Source organism: Theropithecus gelada, chromosome 11 (genome assembly GCF_003255815.1).
Source record: "Theropithecus gelada isolate Dixy chromosome 11, Tgel_1.0, whole genome shotgun sequence".
Lineage (NCBI taxonomy): Eukaryota > Metazoa > Chordata > Mammalia > Primates > Cercopithecidae > Theropithecus > Theropithecus gelada.
Genome location: NC_037679.1, coordinates 115910320 through 115928486, shown reverse-complemented (window position 1 = coordinate 115928486; position 18167 = coordinate 115910320). Strand labels below are relative to the sequence as shown.

Below are 18167 nucleotides of genomic sequence, written 5' to 3'. Positions count from 1 at the left end.
AAAGACATTTATATTTTAAGGTCATATTACCAAGAGATCATTTACTAATTAAAAAAATGGGTATTTGGGGGTGTCTCTTCTTTAGGGCATCAACCTGAGTGGGGGACAGAGGCAGAGAATCTGTGTGGCACGCGCGCTGTATCAAAACACCAACATTGTCTTTTTGGTAAGAATATGGCCTTCCCTTTTATTTCTATTTCATTCTTCCATCTGGACAAACGAATCTTTAAAAAGATAAGACAAGGCTGGGCACGGTGGCTCACGCCTGTAATCCCAGCACTTTGGGAGGCTGAGGCGGGCGGATCACGAGGTCAGGAGGTCGAGACCATCCTGGCTGACACGGTGAAACCCCGTCTCTACTAAAAATACAAACAATTAGCCGAGTGTGGTGGCGGGCGCCTATAGTCCCAGCTACTTGGGAGGCTGAGGCAGGAGAATGGCGTGAACACAGGAAGCAGAGCTTTCAGTGAGCCGAGATCATGCCACTGCACTCCAACCTGGGCAATAGAGTGAGACTCCCTCTCAAAATGGTTTAATTTGTGAAATCATAAAGTATATAGAGGAAATAAATCCTTGCAGTACAGATCAGTAGATCAGTAGAAGAGCAACATATCTTGAGAGTTGGGAGGATCCAGATTGGTGTCCACAAGACTGAGATGCCCTAGTGGTTGTTTATCTGCGTTTCTTAACCAGGTGAGGATTTGGATAGTATTGGATGAACGAGGCAGGATCATAAGTCCCCTTATTTATATTTGATGGCAAAGAAAAAAAAGCCAGAAAATATATTCTTGGTAGGCATAGGGCTAAGTAAGCCTAGTACCCCATTCCAGTGCTGTGCAACTCGGGCTGTGGATAAGCTCTATCTGTGATACTCCCTACAACTGTAGAAATCTTGGTTCTGCTCTAGACCTGTGGCATAATCTGTAAAGGTAGAATCTAAAATTTATGTCTTTAAAAACTCCATGAATGATTTTCATGATATCCATCTTGGACTAATAATTTATTTCTACCTGTGGATCTAGAAATACAATTTGATGGTTATGTTGATTACAATTTTGCTCTATTTTGGTCTCTCCAGTAGGAGGGACCTAAAATAGCTTACAAGTAGACAACGGGGAGATGCTGGCAGAGTATGTAAATGCATCCCTGCCTTCTCCTTCTGCACAATTATTAACCACTTATAAATCCGGTTCCCAGAACATGTTTAGAGTCTTCACTCCATCTAATCTCTAGAGCCTCTTCAAAAAGTAAGTTGGTTTTGGGGTTTTCCACTGAATTTGGATCTGTTATTGGGGATGGTAGAAGAATTTGGACATACTAAGTCATCTCCCTAAGAATACTTGTCTCCAAAGTTATTCCCCCAAAAAACCTCAAAACACCATGAAAGTCATTGCAGGATCTAACAATAGCCTATGTAATTGTACTTTTTTGGTTTTCTTTTTTTTTGGAGACGGACTCTTCCTCTGTCGCCCAGGCTGGACTGCAGTGGCACCATCTCAGCTCACTGCAACCTCCACCTTGCAAGTTCAAGTAATTCTCCCACCTTAGCCTCCTGAGTAGCTGGGATTACAGGTGCATGTCACCACACTTGGCTATTTTTTTAAAATTTTTAGTAGAGACGGGGTTTCACCATGTTGGTCAGGCTGGTCTCGAACTCCTGACCCCAAGTGATCTGCCCGCTTCGGCCTCCCAAAGTGCTGGGATTGCCGGTGTGAACCACCATGCCCGGCTGTAAATACTTTTTACAATAATGGATGGATCCACAACTAGAAATGACTTCTTGAACCTTGGGATCAATTACTGACTGAGCCTGAGGGACTGCCTTGGAAATCTGAAAGGGACTGAGGTCCCCTGGGTGTAGCTTTCTTCCTCAGTTCATTTTACTGCCTGCTGCGATTCAATGACTCCAACCCACTTCAATTCTAGAATCATGGAAATCAAAGAAGTTGTAGGGCTAAATGATTGTCAATTCCCACCCTTTCATTACAGGATGACTTTTAGCATCAACTCTAACGGCTTCTTGATGACTCTCCCTGAAGATACATTGCTTACCTTTGAGGCAGCTTTTCCTGGTTGGACAGTATATAAATTTCCTGTTACTGCTATAAAAAATTGCCATAATTGGTGACTTCATCAATGTAGATTTATTATATTATCTTATAGTTCTATAGATTAGAAGTCCATCAAAGTGTCAGCAGGGCTGTGCTCCCTTCTGGGGAAGGGAACAGTCAATATCCTTGCTTTTTCCAGCATTTACAAGCTGCCTACATTCTTTGTCTCACGCCTGTCTTCCTCCACCTTTGAAGCCAGTAACATGATGTCTCTCTGACTATTTTTACATAGTCACGTCTTCCTCTCTTCACAGCGGGGAGAGTTTTCTGCTTTTAAGGATGCATATAGTTAGTTTAAGCCTGTCTGGATAATCTCCTCATCTCAAGGTCTCTAGTCTTAATTACATCTGCAAAATCCTGCTGGACATATAAGGTAACACAGCCACAGGTTCTGGGGATTAGGACCTGGGCATCTTTGGGGTCCATTATTCTTCCTACTACAGACAGCTCTCATTATTGGAAAGTTATTATGGTACTGAGATCTGCTTCTGAGTACTGTCTTTATATATATATATATATATAAAATATATATATTTTAACATTCTAATATTAGTGTCATAACTTGTCTAAATTTACATTTCTCTAGGCCAAGCAAGCATAGTATTTTCAATTCTTCCACAAATAACATATTTTTGTTTTGTTTTGTTTTGTTTTTTGAGGCGGAGTCTGGCTTTCTTAATCCCTGATGTATAGTGTTTATAAGTGTCCCTTTGAAAAAATCTGTGCTAGATGCACACTGATCAGCTCAGATAGCCTTAAAACCATTGGATCTTATGATCTTGGTCTTATTACTCCATTGCAACCTACTGAAAAACATTTTAGCGGCAATGGAATGCTGTTGATGTGTTTTAAAAATTTCTCAAAAATAATAATATCTCACACTTCCATTGTTTAAAAATTCACAAGGTACAGTATTATCCCATTTGATTCCCATCACAGTGCTGAGAGAGGGTAGATGGTATCCTCAAGCTAAATGCGGAAACTTATCCAAGGACTGATGGCTAGTGAATTACAGAGTTTGGGCTAGAAATGCATGTCTTTTGAGATTGGCTTTCTAATCAGTAAAGATTCTCTGGTATTTTCTGAAAGTATTGCTGTATTTTCCTTTTCTCTCCTTTTTTTTTTTTTACCCTTTCTTCTTTACTCGCTCACTCCCTGTTATCCTTTCTTTATTCCTCCCTCCCTTTCTTCTTTCCTCCTTTCTATCTATTAATATTCAGTGAATATCCCCAATGCCATCTGTTGTGCTGGGTAAAGAAAATAGAATTGAGAAAAAGGCATTACTTATATCTTTAAGAATTTTACTTGTATATGTCACTTGAATAGTTTCACATTTTGCTGTAAATAAACTTTTATCATGTTAGCCTTGACGCAGTATACAAGTTAGATGAAAATGTCTTAATTATGTATCAAAAATATTATTTTTGGAAACTTCATTGTGCAAGTGCGCTGTATCAATGAATATATTAAATTATTTCCAAAAATACATCCGTACAAAGAATATACTATTTAAGCACATTTATTGAATATAAAAGAGAATGTATTAATGAAAACTGTACATATGTATATTAGAATAAATAATATAAGCTTGAGAACAAAGAATTGACCATTCATTGCATTGGCCATTTGGCAAATTATCTTGCTTTCTTTAAAGGAAGTATTTCCCCATAATCTTATTTTATACATTGAATCTGGAGACGTGATTCTCAAGCCATTAAGCCTCAACTTTTATTAAGTTGTATAAAAGGTTGTATTTGACAGAAAACACTATGAATCCCCACCATGTGGGGCATGACATATAAATGATATGGCATATAAATGATAGTTCTGTGACCTAGGCATGATTCTAAGTACTTTATACACATTAGCTCACTTAATTCTCATAATAACTCTCTTAGGTTTGACGTTATTGTTGTTATTACTATTATTATTGTTACTACTGCTATTCACAGATGAACGTACTGAGGCTTTGGGGGATAACTTATCCAACATCACACAGATAGTAACAGTGAAGCGGGGATAGAAAGTCAGGTGGCCGGATTCCAGAGCTTGTGTTCTCAGTCACCACACTCTTCCTCATTAAAAGATGCTTGGAAGATGCTAAGCTCTCACTGTGATACATTGAAGGGGTAAGCACAATATTAATCCACCATGGCTTTATTTATAAGAAAATAATAATAAAACAACACTTTTGAAATGATTTACAGACTTTTACTACATTATTTTGTTGCATCTTTGCAGCAATCCAAGGTGTTTTCTGTCAGGCCTCTTTATTATCCCCATTTTACAAAAGAAGTGACTGAGTTTGAAACATTGGCCAGCCTCCAAGAGTGGTCATAACTACAATGTGGACCTTTTAATTTAGAGATAATATACTTTCAATTATGCCCTACTAACCTCTAATATGTAAAATCAGAATTTAGGCTGGGTGCGGTGGCTCATGCCTGTAATCCTAGCACTTTGGGAGGCTGAGGCAGGCAGATCAGTTGAGATCAGGAGTTCGAAACCAGCCTGGCCAACATAATGAAACCCCATCTCTACTAAAAATACAAAAAAATTAGCCAGGCATGGTGGCATGTTCCTGTAATCCCAGTAAGTTGGGAAACTGAGGCAGTTTCCCTCAGTTTCCCAACTTACTGGGCAGAATTGCTTGAACCCAGGAGGCAGAGGTTGCAGTGAGCCGAGATAATGCCATTGCACTCCAACCTGGGTGACAGAGCGAGACTCCATCTCAAAATAAATAAATAAATAAATAAATAAATAAATAAATAAATAAGAATTTTGTGGACAGTCAAATTGCGTTATTACAAAAATTTATTTTTAATTCATGTCTTATTTTTACTGTGAAAAATTCCCAGGGAGAATCATTTGGGATAGTTTGGTCTACATCACAGATTATTCTTGGAGTTTTAATGGAATCAGAAGCAGAAAGTTATTTCAAAGGCAATCAGATTCCTCCTGTGAAAATCATCTGCTTTCCTAAAACCAATAATTTGCTGATATCAAGATTTGCTAAATCTTGATAATTATATCCTTGCTGCATTGTTGGTGATGGAAATGGAGACACTTTTGTCAGTGTAATCTTGATATTTTTCCATTGCTGTGGAGGTATCACTTTCTATTGGTACTTTGACTTTCATTTTTAAGTAATTGCAAAGTTACATTATAACACCTGTGTTTAAAAATTTTTATGTATTAGTGGTAGAATTTTCTATCAGTTATCAAAATCTAATAATTTTTAAATTCAAGTAAGAATATTTTTTTCTTGTTATTAAAAGGAGCTAAATGACAAATAAGGAGCTAGTGTCTGTGATGATTTTGAAAAGCAACTCACTGGGCAGTTGAAAGCCAGTTCCTATACAAAGTACTTATTGTAACATTTCAGAAATAATTGATGTGCATTAAGATGATCCAGAGGGTCTGAAAGATTTGAAATATTTCCCATGTCATCCAAAGAAATTTCAGGTCAATCAATTGTGTTTTTTCTATAAAAGTCATTTGACGAGTTGATGGGTGCTGACGAGTTGATGGGTGCAGCACACCAACATGGCACAAATATACATATGTAACAAACCTGCACGTTATGCACATGTACCCTAGAACTTAAAGTATAATAATAATAAATAAATAAATAAATAGAAAAAAAGTCATTTGAGGACACTGATTGTATCACCCATTTATTCACAATTACAATATCCAGCAGACTGATTTTTCTAAGGCTCTTATAATTCTTAATCACCCTTTAACTATCAAAATGCTTTGTTAATATTTCTTTTGTATAAGGCTTCTCCTAAATGCTTTAATAAGGCCACATTGCTTATAGTTTCTAGCTATACAGACAAATTGATGGAAAGTTGAAAAATTACTGAGCTAATCATATGACAACCTATCATGATTATACATAAATTTATTCTAACTTCCAAACTTCAGTTTCTATCTAAATAGAAATTACTTTTTTTCGTTATTCAGATTATTAAGCAATGCGATCTATCTGTAGAGAGACTGTGATTGTGCTCAATTGAAAATTTTGCAGAATTGTAATTTCTAAATATCTCAACATGTAGCCTGCGGGTAGTAGCATGAGAAACCAGCTACTTCTTTCTTGGGCCCATAAGACAAAGTAGAAGCTTGTTTGCATATTACATATTGGAGAAGCAACAAAGAAAGAAGGGTAATGAAGAAGACATTTATGAACTTTTTTCCCACTGTTCTGATAACTCTTCCCAGTTCTTTACCTGAAACCTCCACCATTCTTTACTGCTTTGTCCCTTCAGTGCTCCCTCAGTTTCCTTCATTCCCTGCCATCCCTGGTCCTTCAAAGGGGTGATTATATTTCTGTTGCAGCCTCCTCCCTTCAGGTCACTTTGCTTTCTAATTCATAGTTTTGAGGATACATTCCAGTTTTCTTCAGTTGTTTCTAGCTGTCCTCTTTTAAAGATCCAAAAAGGTGAAACATGTAGTTTGATGCTCTATATAACATTTCAGGAATGAACTATATATGAAAATAATTTATAGTGATATCATCAACAAAAAAAGAAAATTAATGTAATTTCTTAAATTATTTTCTAAATATCTTAATCACTTGGTGGATGAAAACATTCTCCCTAGAACAATTGTCGTCAGGTAAGTGTTAGGCATGCTATTCTTATATATAATAATAATAGTAGCTAACAATGTCAATTATATACCCAGTACCATACTAAGCATTTCATGTATATTACCTCATTTAATTCTGGAAATATCTCCATTAAGTAAGTCCTGTTGTGATCCAGTTAACATTTTCTTTTTTCTTTCTTTTGAGACAGAGTCTCGTTCTGTCGCCAGGCTGGAGTGCAGTGGCGCAATCTCGGCTCACTGTAACCTCTTCCTCCTGGGTTCAGTGGATTCTCCGGTCTCAACTTCCCAAGTAGCTGGGATTACAAGCCCACGCCACCATGCCTGGCTAATTTTTGTGTTTTTAGTAGAGACAGGGCTTCACCATGTTGGCCAGGCTGTTCTCAAACTCCGGACCTCAGGTGATCTGCCTACCTTGGCCTTCCAAAGTGCTGGGATTAGAGGCATGAGCCACTGTGCCCAGCCCAATTAACATTTTCTATACCTATTTTTATTATCTAGAATTCAAGTACTATTATCTTTTCATTCTTTGTTTTGCTCTATTATTATAGATTGCTGAGTAATACAGTTTTTAACTTGCAGATTCAATAAGAATTCAAAACATTTTGAATAGTGTTATTTACTTTTAAAATAATTATACAAAGTCTGTTTTGCTTTTCACCTGTAGGCACTTCTAACTTTATTTCATTGTTTGTTTGTTTTTCTCCTGCCTCTTTTTTATTTTATTTTAATTTTTATTTTATGTTGAGAGGTACATGTGCAGGTTTGTTATACAAATTGTGTGTCATGGGGGTTTGGTGTACAGATTATTTTGTCACCCAGGTAATAAGCATGGTACCTGACAGGTAGTTTTTTGTTATCTTTTTTTAAATAAATAAGATCCGGGGGGTGATTTGCCCTTAGTTATTTGTATTACTACTTTCGAGAGGAATTGAGTTATGTAAAAAGTATAGAAAACGTCCATCTTTCCTTCATTTTACTGGTTGCAGGATGATCCATTCTCAGCCCTGGACATTCACTTGAGTGATCACCTAATGCAGGAGGGAATTTTGAAATTCCTGCAAGATGACAAAAGGACACTCGTTCTTGTGACTCACAAATTACAGTATCTGACGCACGCTGACTGGGTAAGAGTTTAGAAGAGAATTTTGCTCATTTTTATATTATACTCATATAAATGAATAGAGAGAGTAAAAAATGCTTTCTGAAATAAAGGTAATTAAATCATTTTGCCAATCAAGGCTTTTTGTCACATTTCTGGGAATATCCACTTTCCTTAGATCATAGCCATGAAAGATGGAAGTGTCCTAAGAGAAGGAACTTTGAAGGACATTCAAACCAAAGATGTTGAGCTTTATGAACACTGGAAAACACTTATGAATCGGCAAGATCAAGAATTAGAAAAGGTAAGTGCTCATAGTTCAGAAGAGTTCAGAGTCCAATTCAGAAGAGTTAAATTTACTAAGCATGACTAAGAATGCTGTTTTTAAAATTACCATTTAATGCTTGGTAATATAATGGTCTTTATCTGAAATCCAAAGCAATTGTATCTTTACATATTATTGATGAACAGGCTACTTTGAACCTATGAAATTCTAATGCTATCTTTGGATGAGGCGCTGTCAGGTTTGAGAGAGTGTTTGAATTTCAACTATAGTGCAATTATATGTGTGTTTAAAACTTAGACAAACTACTTACTGAAGCACAGCATTTCCTTATTTTTGCTTCTTTTTATTTCATTTTTCTCATCTGTAAAATTAGAACTATTTTCACTAACCACTTACAAATAGAGGGTCATGGGAAAGTCAAAAGCCAAGGTGATCTGGAAGGAAAAGCTCTGAGTAGTGGGCAAAGTTGTAAGGCATGTCTGGGATAAGGCTTCTGGGGTGAAAGAAGGTAATCAGAAGGAAATAAAAATAAAATTTGACATTTGTATGTTTTTTTTAAAGTCCAGAAGCCCTTTTTACATGATCTGTTTTAATTCTCACCAACTCCTGACAAATAAGCAAAGAAAATATTACCTTACTTAGACAGATGAGAAAGCTGAGGCTCAGAGAAGTTAAGTAACTTGCCTAAAGTTGTACAGCGTATATAATAAGTGGTACCAATGGGATTTAAACATAAGTGTGTATCCTGTGTAATTGCACCATAATGTTATGGATGATGTAAGTATAACATGGAATGAGGTGATCACAGAGTTGGATACCAGATTGAGTACAACAAAAGAGGAAACACTTTTGATCAACAAGTGAAATTGTAAATTAAATTTGCAAATTTTTGAAATGTTTTGCTCTTGATTTGGGAGTACAAAGTGTCCAGCACTTAGTATTCTTAGCCAGGAATGAGCATTTACAAAATGAAATATTTGTACCAGTGAATTTCTTTAAAATATTAGGAAATTTAAACATACTATTTTAGAAAAGAAAATAAAGGATCTGTCTCCATAGAGTGAGGAAGATACAAAGTCAGATAAATCCTAGAATTTCTCTACCTTCTTTGGATTTGCTAAAGCTCTCAAAAGCAAACCACACAAAGAACAAAAGATATATGCAAAAATATAAAGGCAGAACAGGACAAATCACAGAATCATTGAAATAAGGATGTTTGAGGGGGGAAAAAAAAGCAATAAACCAACAAAAACCTCCAAAACATTATGAGGTACAGTCGACAAGTGCCCGCTTAGCAATTGTGCTATGGGAAGCTTAATTCTAAACGTACCGGGGATAACTCCAAATGACATTTTTTTCAGCGATCTAAATGCCAGGGACAAAAGAAGATGACGTAAACTTAAGGAGTGGGACAATTTATGGTTTACTTTGGAAAGAAGAGCTGGAAAATAAAGAGAGCTGTTGGCTCAATATTATAGTAATACTGTTAAGCAAGCCAGGAAGAAAGTCCATTAAGTTGTATTTAGAAATGAAGTGATCACTTGAGATAGCATAGCTGTATAATTAAAGACACATTACAGGGTTATGTATGAACTGAAAGAGGTAAGGAGCAAGTTAGGGTATGGACAGAGTAAATCCAGTTACGAGGTAGAATGGCAGCCCGTAGAAGCCAGAATGAATCACGCACCTGCCCAGAATCCTTATCTCAGGATGGAGGGAGATTACTGCCACATAGCAAAAGGCAGGCACCTGAATTCCTCTGCAGCCAGAGAGAATCACACTGTGAACAAGACCACTACAATACCTTGGGGAAGTTTTTGTACAAACAGCTTTCTGTTTAGTTGTTATAGGACAGGACAGGGTGTTTTCTATCAACCTGGGCCAATTTTGCCTCCTAGAGGACATTTGGCAATATTTGGAGACATTTTTGGTTGTCACAACTTGGGGGAGTTGGGGGGAAGGGGGCGGGGATGCTATTAGCATCTAGTGTGCTCAACATTCTGCAATGCTCAGGGCAGACCCCTCAACAATGAGTTGTCCAGCTCAAGCAAGTGGAGAAGGAAGGTGAAACCGAAGGATGCACAAAATTTCCTAGTGCAGTGCTTGAAAAAGAGCTGTCAGTTTAAGGATTAAGGGGTAAACGGGAAAGAATATGACTAAAAGATAATAACGAAAACTACAAAGGAGAGGAAGTTAACACTTTTAGCTGATTTAAATATTAGCTTAAATGACATGAACCATTATCTTCTTAATGCTGTTAAGCAGAATAAACTGGTATTATTTAACACTCCTTTAACACTCCTCACTTTCCTCTCTACTGTCCTCACCTGGCCTGGCCCAGTGAATATTTACTGGATAGATGAAACTAAATTTTTATTTACTTAGTCCAAGTATCAACACTATTTAAAACATTTAACCTGGCTGGGCACGGTGGCTCACACCTGTAATCCCAGCACTTTGGGAAGCCGAGGCGGGCGGATCACGAGGTCAGGAAATCAAGACCATCCTGGCTAACACGGTGAAACCCCATCTCTACTAAAAATACAAAAAATTAGCCGGGCGTGGTGGCGGATGCCTGTAGTCTCAGCTACTTGGGATGGCGGGTGCCTGTAGTTCCAGCTACTCGGGAGGCTGAGGCAGGAGAATGGCGTTAAGTAAACCCGGGAGGCGGAGCTTGCAGTGAGCCTAGATTGCGCCACTGCACTCTAGCCTGGGCGACAGAGCGCGACTCCGTTTCAAAAAAGAAAACAAAAACAAAAACAAACAAACAAAACAAAAAACAAACCAAAACAAAAACAAAAAAAAGTTAACCTATAATGAGCTTAATACGAACGTTTACTCTTAGGAAAAAATGCTTTAAAGTTTGTTTGGGCTTTTCGTTTGTTTGTTTATTTGTTTTTTTAATGTCTCCAAGATCTTAAACCTTTTGGTCACAGCATGGGGAATTGAACTGGAATCAAATCTACTTTTCAATATGAAGGTTTATTTTGTTTCATTATATGATATGCACAAGTCAGGGATCCTCTTTAATTTTGTGTTTAATTTAGCTTCATTTATAAATGTTGGTCTTCGTATCATTATGCAAAATTTAAAACTGGGGTCAAACTGTCTCTTTAAAAATGGGATTCTGGAGACATTTTTGTTTTCACTCTTTTAACCAAAAATCTGAAGTAGTAGAACCCTCTAGAATAGCAAGTTTCCTAAATCAGACATGTTGTATGAGGCCAAAAAAAAATCAACCAAGGTCATTACCTAGCAACTGATCACAAAAGATTTGTTGGTTTATTGATGTAACAGCAAAACTGCGTAGATTTTTTTTTCTTTGTGTTGGCCTATACAGGAAGCTCGCAATTTACCATAGATTCCAAAAGTTTATGGGTTAGTTGTTTGGAATTCAGAATGCATTTCCCCACAGAGAAGGGGAAATGGTTGGTTTTCCAGAATAGCCGGTAGAACCTGATTTAACCCACAATGTAACTGAACTGGTACTACTACCGCAGTCCTGAGGTCGGGGGAGCTGGTGTGTTGGAAGCCAGGGCATGGAGAAAATGAAATGATTCTCCCCTTCTTAACTACGGGATAAAGTTCACAGCAATTCTTTAAAATCTGCAAAGTTTGTTTTTGGCACATTTCCCTTCTCTTTCTGCATATTTTCTCCTCCTAGGCCTTTCTCTTACACTGCTAGGCACCTAGAATCCTCATTGCCTATATTCTTCAAAGTTCTCTACCTTCTTTCAGATCCTATTGAATTCCTTTTCTTTTGTGCAGCTCCCTTAGTAAGATGCTAAAGAAACTCATTCTGATTTAATAATTCACAATAGTGGATGGCTGACAGCAGTTTAACCAACTTGGAACCATGTACTCTTTTGAAGGAAGATATGTATTAACATGAATGAATCCTCAGTTAGAAAAATTACAAGGATAGTCCGAAGGTGATGTAAAAATAAGTAGCAGTGGTAGAACTATGCTTTAGGGCTCAGGAAGATACCACCCTGCTTCTGGAGTCAGCTGCATCTCATTCTTGCTTTTCCTGGCCTCATGTGCTGCCTCACAGCCTTGGGCACTGCAGCACTCCCTGCAAGTCTAAGGCTCTGCCCCCACAGCTGCTTCTGTGACAGGAGTTGTGGATCTCCAGAGTGAGCACAGAACCCCTGAGACTGGTAAAGGTAACTAACCATTTACACATGTGAGTCATTCATTGATGAGTCACAACCTACTGGTGTTAGCTCCTTGCATGATAGTATAATGTTTACTGTAGGATATGGAAGCTGACCAAACTACTTTAGAGAGGAAAACTCTCCGAAGGGCCATGTATTCAAGAGAAGCCAAAGCCCAAATGGAGGACGAAGATGAAGGTAGATCATTTTACTTTTATCTGGAACATTCTAACGGGGTAACAGTATGTGAGCATTTTTTAATGTGTGAGTGTCTCCATGAGGAATAATAAGCCCGTTTGCAAGGGAAAAAGTTAAATCAAATAATACTGAAAATGGAAACAATAGGAGTCAAGGAAAGGTGGATGTAATCCATCAACAGTCATCTTGAGGGGCTCCACAGAATGTGTCTTACTACAGTTGTTATGTCTGAGAAAGACTTGAAAGGAAATGGCAGTGGATTGTAAATAGATCTAGACGTTTGTTCAGAAAAATTGAAATTGTCTAGTATGATGACCAAATCTACTTAAGAAAATTTCAATCCTTCAGAAATAAGTAATAAAGGGGAAATATGGCATTTTGAAGTAGCTATATTTGATTCATTCAGTTCATCTTCATGAGGTTTTCATGACAATATAGCCATGAAGGATAACAAAATTAGAACGCCATTTGTTATGTTTCAGTTTTCTGGATCTGATAAGGTACACTGGGGAAAAAAGATTGACTGGAAATGTGAGGAATGAGATGAAATAATTACACTGCTTTGACATTCATTGCCAAGAACGTTGTGAGATAAACCACCTTTTAAGTCAATAGAGTAAATGCATTATGCCCCATTTCCCTTTGTAATTTTTGCTTATGCCTGCATTTCTACCAACCAATTAAAAAAATGGAGAAAATGTTCATTTCAAGCCAAATAGCACCAAAATGTGCTACTTTTGTATTTCTGTGTTTCAACAAATATTCATTGAGTGAATGAATTAATGAATGAAGGCTAAATTTTACTTTCAATTTCTATGATTAAAAATGTTCTTAAAGAATTTTTGGTGCTGTAAACAGACATCAGCTTCTAGAATTCTGAACAAATTATTTCTAATGTGCTACAAGAGTGGAGTTGTACCCAATTACTGTGTTGAGTGTTTCAGTGGGGATGCTAACTGTGCCCTTGGCTTGCTGTGTTAATGCACACCCTCAGGTATAAAATAAGGTAATAGCGCTTTGCTTATACGGTAAAGGAAGTAATGTATGTGGAAGAGCCAATTACGGTACATCTTACTTATTAGTTTGTTGCTCTAGGTCCTATCAGAATGCTCAAGCCAACAGTAGGGGAAGAAAAGAAGTAGAGGGTACTTTCTTTCTCTTAAGAGACTTGGAGTTGCACATATTGTTTCTGCTTGATTACTATTGACTCGGTCATTGGTTGGAAAGATTAAATACTAGGAATGTGAGGAAATGGTGTCTTTAGCTGGGCAGCCATGGGTAACTTTCAATTTCAATCAATATAGAAGCAAAGAATGGGTATTGGGGAGACAGGAAGCAAAGTGTAAGTGTCCACCTCTTTGATCATGCAAATTTCTAGTCTGTTCTTCTCACACAAAGGACACACCCTGCCAAAGGGGAGACCATCTGAGACATAGTCATTTACTGCATCCAGCTCAAATATCAGGATCTTTGGTGATGCTCAGTCTCCTCATCATAAACATATTTGGATCTCTGTGGTCTAATAACCTAAAAAGTAAAGACAAGTCCTTCCTCCCCACAACGTGACATGTATATGGTATAGCAGTGAAGTACATACAGGATAACTTTAATGAATAAAGTTCCTTTGGAAAAGCAAAGGATGGGAAGCACAGTCACTGGACCATAGAAATCATTAAATTTTGATTGTCAGGAAATGCAAAACCTGCTTCAGCAGTGGAGTCATCCTTAAGGAAACCCATCTTGGAGTTTCTAGATGGTTTAAACATCTGAGAGGAATTCCCAGCCCATTATCCTTTGTGTTCCCTGGCTTTGCCCACTGGAAGGTTCCTCCTTGGGGCCATAGAGTAGGCATGGAGTGTGCCCTCTTGTGCTATGCACAGATTTCAGAGCCTATTCCCTCCTGGTGCAGCTTTATAAATTCAGACATTTGCAGGTCAAAATATTGTAGATGTTTGTAAGCCAGGTATGTGGTTTTTGTTGGCAACACAATTCCTTCAATAACTTAGTAAGTTTCTTCCAATTTGATGTGCAGTATATCAGCAAATAGTCTCATCCAGACATAGATTTTATGTTTATTACTCATTCATTCACTCATTTTTCACCTATTTTCAGAAAGAAATGAGGTTTGCCCTGCTAAAAGCATTTAAAACTTCAATACTAATGCTTACATTTTTATAAATGTATAATGCCTACATTTTTATAAATGTATGGAAAAGTTCCTTTTCCAGAGGAACTTTATTCATTAAAGTTATCCTGTGTGTACTTCACTACTATACTATATACACATCAGGTTATGGGGAGGAAGGGCTTGTCTTTACTTTTTAGGTTATTAGACCACAGGGATCCAAATATGTTTATGCATGAATGTTTATATACTATTTGTGGAGCAATAAAAATTATATCCATCTGGTGCCCATCTGAAGCTTAAACAAAAGTTTTTGTATGTAGAGGAAGAAGAGGAGGAAGATGAGGATGATAACATGTCCACCGTAATGAGGCTCAGGACTAAAATGCCATGGAAAACCTGCTGGCGCTACCTGACATCTGGAGGATTCTTCCTGCTCATCCTGATGATTTTCTCTAAGCTTTTGAAGCATTCAGTCATTGTAGCCATAGACTATTGGCTGGCCACATGGACATCGGAGTATAGTATAAACAATACTGGAAAAGCTGATCAGGTACAATTAGTTCGGTTTTGTTTTTAAATCATCAAGGAAATATTGAGATTAACAGTGATACCTTCTTATCTAGTTAGATGCTTATATCCCAAATGCCATAGGACTTCTGTGATAATTTAATAAGTTAATACTTACAACAGGACCTGAAATAGAACAAACTATCAAACATGTTAAAATAGAAGGTATTATTAATACTTTTAAAGTTTATCATACGAAATATTTAAATATAACGCTTAGACTTATATTCAAGGGAGTTATATGCCTATATTTTTATTATTTTATACATATATACACACATATATAGGACCTTTTTGTATTTGTTCTTATGGTATTTGATGTTAACTACCTACATCAGTGCATTAGCCGGTCATTTTGAGACTAGGAATGAGAAAAGTGAGCTCTACAACATAGAAAGCCAAGAATATGCCCCAAACCTGAAAACAAACTCTTTCTCTTCATCTGCTTTTAAGCAAGCCCTGAAAGAGAGTGAAAGGAGCAGGTGGAGGGACACTACCCTGGGCCTCAAAAAATTGCATTCCTTCAACCGTCTAAATGCATGCAAAATGATGAAGTCAACAATCTTGTCTGACATTGACATTTGGTTTTCTAGTAAGAAAGAACTCTCAGGCCGGGCACAGTGGCTCATGCCTGCAATCCCAGCACTTTCGGAGGCCAAGGTGGGCAGATCACCTGAGGCTGGGAATTCGAGACCAGCCTGACCAACATGGAGAAACCCCGTCTCTACTGAAAATACAAAATTAGCTGGGTATAGTGGCGCATGCCTGTAATCCCAGCTACCAGGGAGGCTGTGGCAGGAGAATCGCTTGAACCCGGGAGGCGGAGGTTGCGGTGAGCCGAGATCACGCCATTGCACTCTAGCCTGGGCAACAAGAGCGAAACTCCATAAAAAAAAAGCAAAAGGAAGAAAGAAAGAAAGAAAGAAAGAAGGAAAGAAAGAAAGAAAGAACGAAAGAAAGAAAGAAAGAAAGAAAGAAAGAAAGAAAGAAAGAAAGAAAGAAAGAAAGAAAGAAAGAAAGAAAGAAAGAAAGAAAGAGAAAGAAGGAAGGAAGGGAAGGAAGGGAAGGAAGGGAAAGAAAAGAAAGAACTCCATTGATAATTTCCTATGTGCTTTTTGTATTGGTTGCTTTTTAGACCTACTATGTGGCTGGCTTTAGCATACTTTGTGGAGCAGGCATTTTCCTTTGCCTTGTTACATCCCTCACTGTAGAATGGATGGGTCTCACAGCTGCCAAAAATCTTCACCACAACCTTCTCAATAAGATAATCCTTGGACCAATAAGGTAAAACAGTGGTTATTTCTCACTCCCACACCTTAAATAATAAAAACATGCATTTTTCAATTTAAGTGAAATATGAAAGTTAGAAGATTTTCTTTAGTCCTTGAGCAAATGAATAGGGAGCTTCTCATTTTCATGACCCTAAGATGCCCATTAGCAATGCCCAGGTTCCAAATAGTTTAGTATTATCATATACTTCCATCTGTTTATTGCCTAGGTTTTTTGATACCACACCCCTGGGACTGATTCTCAATCGCTTTTCAGCTGATACTAATATCATTGATCAGGTGAGTAACTGGGTTACTTGCAAGTTCAAAAATTAGTTTTGCAATGTAAGGTAAATAGCATTTTAAGATAAAACATAATTCCTATTAACAATAGAGGATTGCCAAAATTTAAATAAAGGCCTACTTGTATTAATATCAATATTTTACATGCAAATGATATCTAGAATTAAATATTAAAGGAAAATCTTAACTCAAACTAATTTGTACATGTAGAAGAAGGTACTTGGAGAACTATCATGAAGTAAAGAGAAATAGTAAAGAATGATTGAACGTTTAAAATTTTGATTATAAAAAAATTGTTTTGGTTAGTGTCATATCAGCATTCACAGTATAAAGTTCTTAAAAGTTTAGTATCCATGCAGAATTTCTCTCAGAAGTGAAGGATGGGATGCCAAACTGTCTTAAAGTCTTTTTCTTTTATTAGATTGGTTCTTGAAGCTTCAGATGATGTGATACTTCAGGAAAAATTCCAAGAATGCCCAGTTTAACCTAAGATCCTTAGGAATCTAAAAGTTTGTTTGAAATAAAAGCATCAAACTCTGAAATTATATCACTCTAAAAGTGGAACCCTTTGGATGACTGAGAAAGGAATTCATCAAATCCAGCCCTTGCCTTTTCTGACTTTCCAGAGTAGCATTAGGAACACTGAAATGGCCCTCAATTTAGAAAGAGGGTTGATGCATGCAGCTGACTGCAGAGTATGTGGAAAAGTTTTGATGTTTTCATGGCATTGGTATTAGGTCAGACTGCACCTAAAACCTTTCTAAGGAATACATGTTGGAAAAGAAGAAATGAAACACTCATTATTTAGAAGATGACGTGATTGTTACTTAGAGAATTCAGAATAATTAGTAAAATAAGTCACCAATTAGAAAAGTCAGCAGGGTATCTACATAAGATGTATCATATTGAAAGGCAGCAACTTCCTCTACACCAATTTAAGAAAATCGTGAAAAACAAACTCCATTCATAACAACAAAACCTATAAAAACAGAAATAAACTTAATGTGAAGAAAATATGTTCGACAATCCCAGAAGTCATAACAATCCTGTATAGAAAAAGAATTTCCCTATTAGATATTTTTAAAATACTATAAAATTCAAGCACTCTGTTAATTGCAGAAGATGAGTAGGTCAAAAGAACAGCATGGAGAATTCAAAAACTCCATCATATGTAGAAATTTAACAGTATAAATGTGGCATCTTAATAAGGAAAGGATTAATTTTTCAACAAAGGATATTTGGATAGTTAGCTATCCAAAAAATACAAAACAAATGCATATAGCATAGAAGTGGCCATATTAAAACATAAAGCTATAAAGTAATGTAGGAGAATAGTTTTAGAATCTCGGGATGGGAAAGGACTTTCTGAGTAAGACAAAGAACTCAGAAACAATAAGGAAAATAGGTTACTTTTGAGCCCACAAGTCAACAGA

General features: G+C 37.0%; 1 protein-coding gene across 1 annotated transcript in view; it reads left to right on the top strand.

Annotated features, from left to right (window-relative positions):
• Positions 1-18167, top strand: part of ABCC9 (ATP binding cassette subfamily C member 9) — a 137357-nt gene that overhangs the window by 75723 nt on the left and 43467 nt on the right. The window contains exons 22-28 of the mRNA XM_025402121.1: positions 86-166; positions 7715-7852; positions 8006-8131; positions 12372-12468; positions 14917-15146; positions 16299-16447; positions 16662-16731. Of these exons, the coding sequence (XP_025257906.1) occupies positions 86-166; positions 7715-7852; positions 8006-8131; positions 12372-12468; positions 14917-15146; positions 16299-16447; positions 16662-16731 (891 nt within the window). The remainder of the gene's footprint in view (positions 1-85; positions 167-7714; positions 7853-8005; positions 8132-12371; positions 12469-14916; positions 15147-16298; positions 16448-16661; positions 16732-18167) is intronic.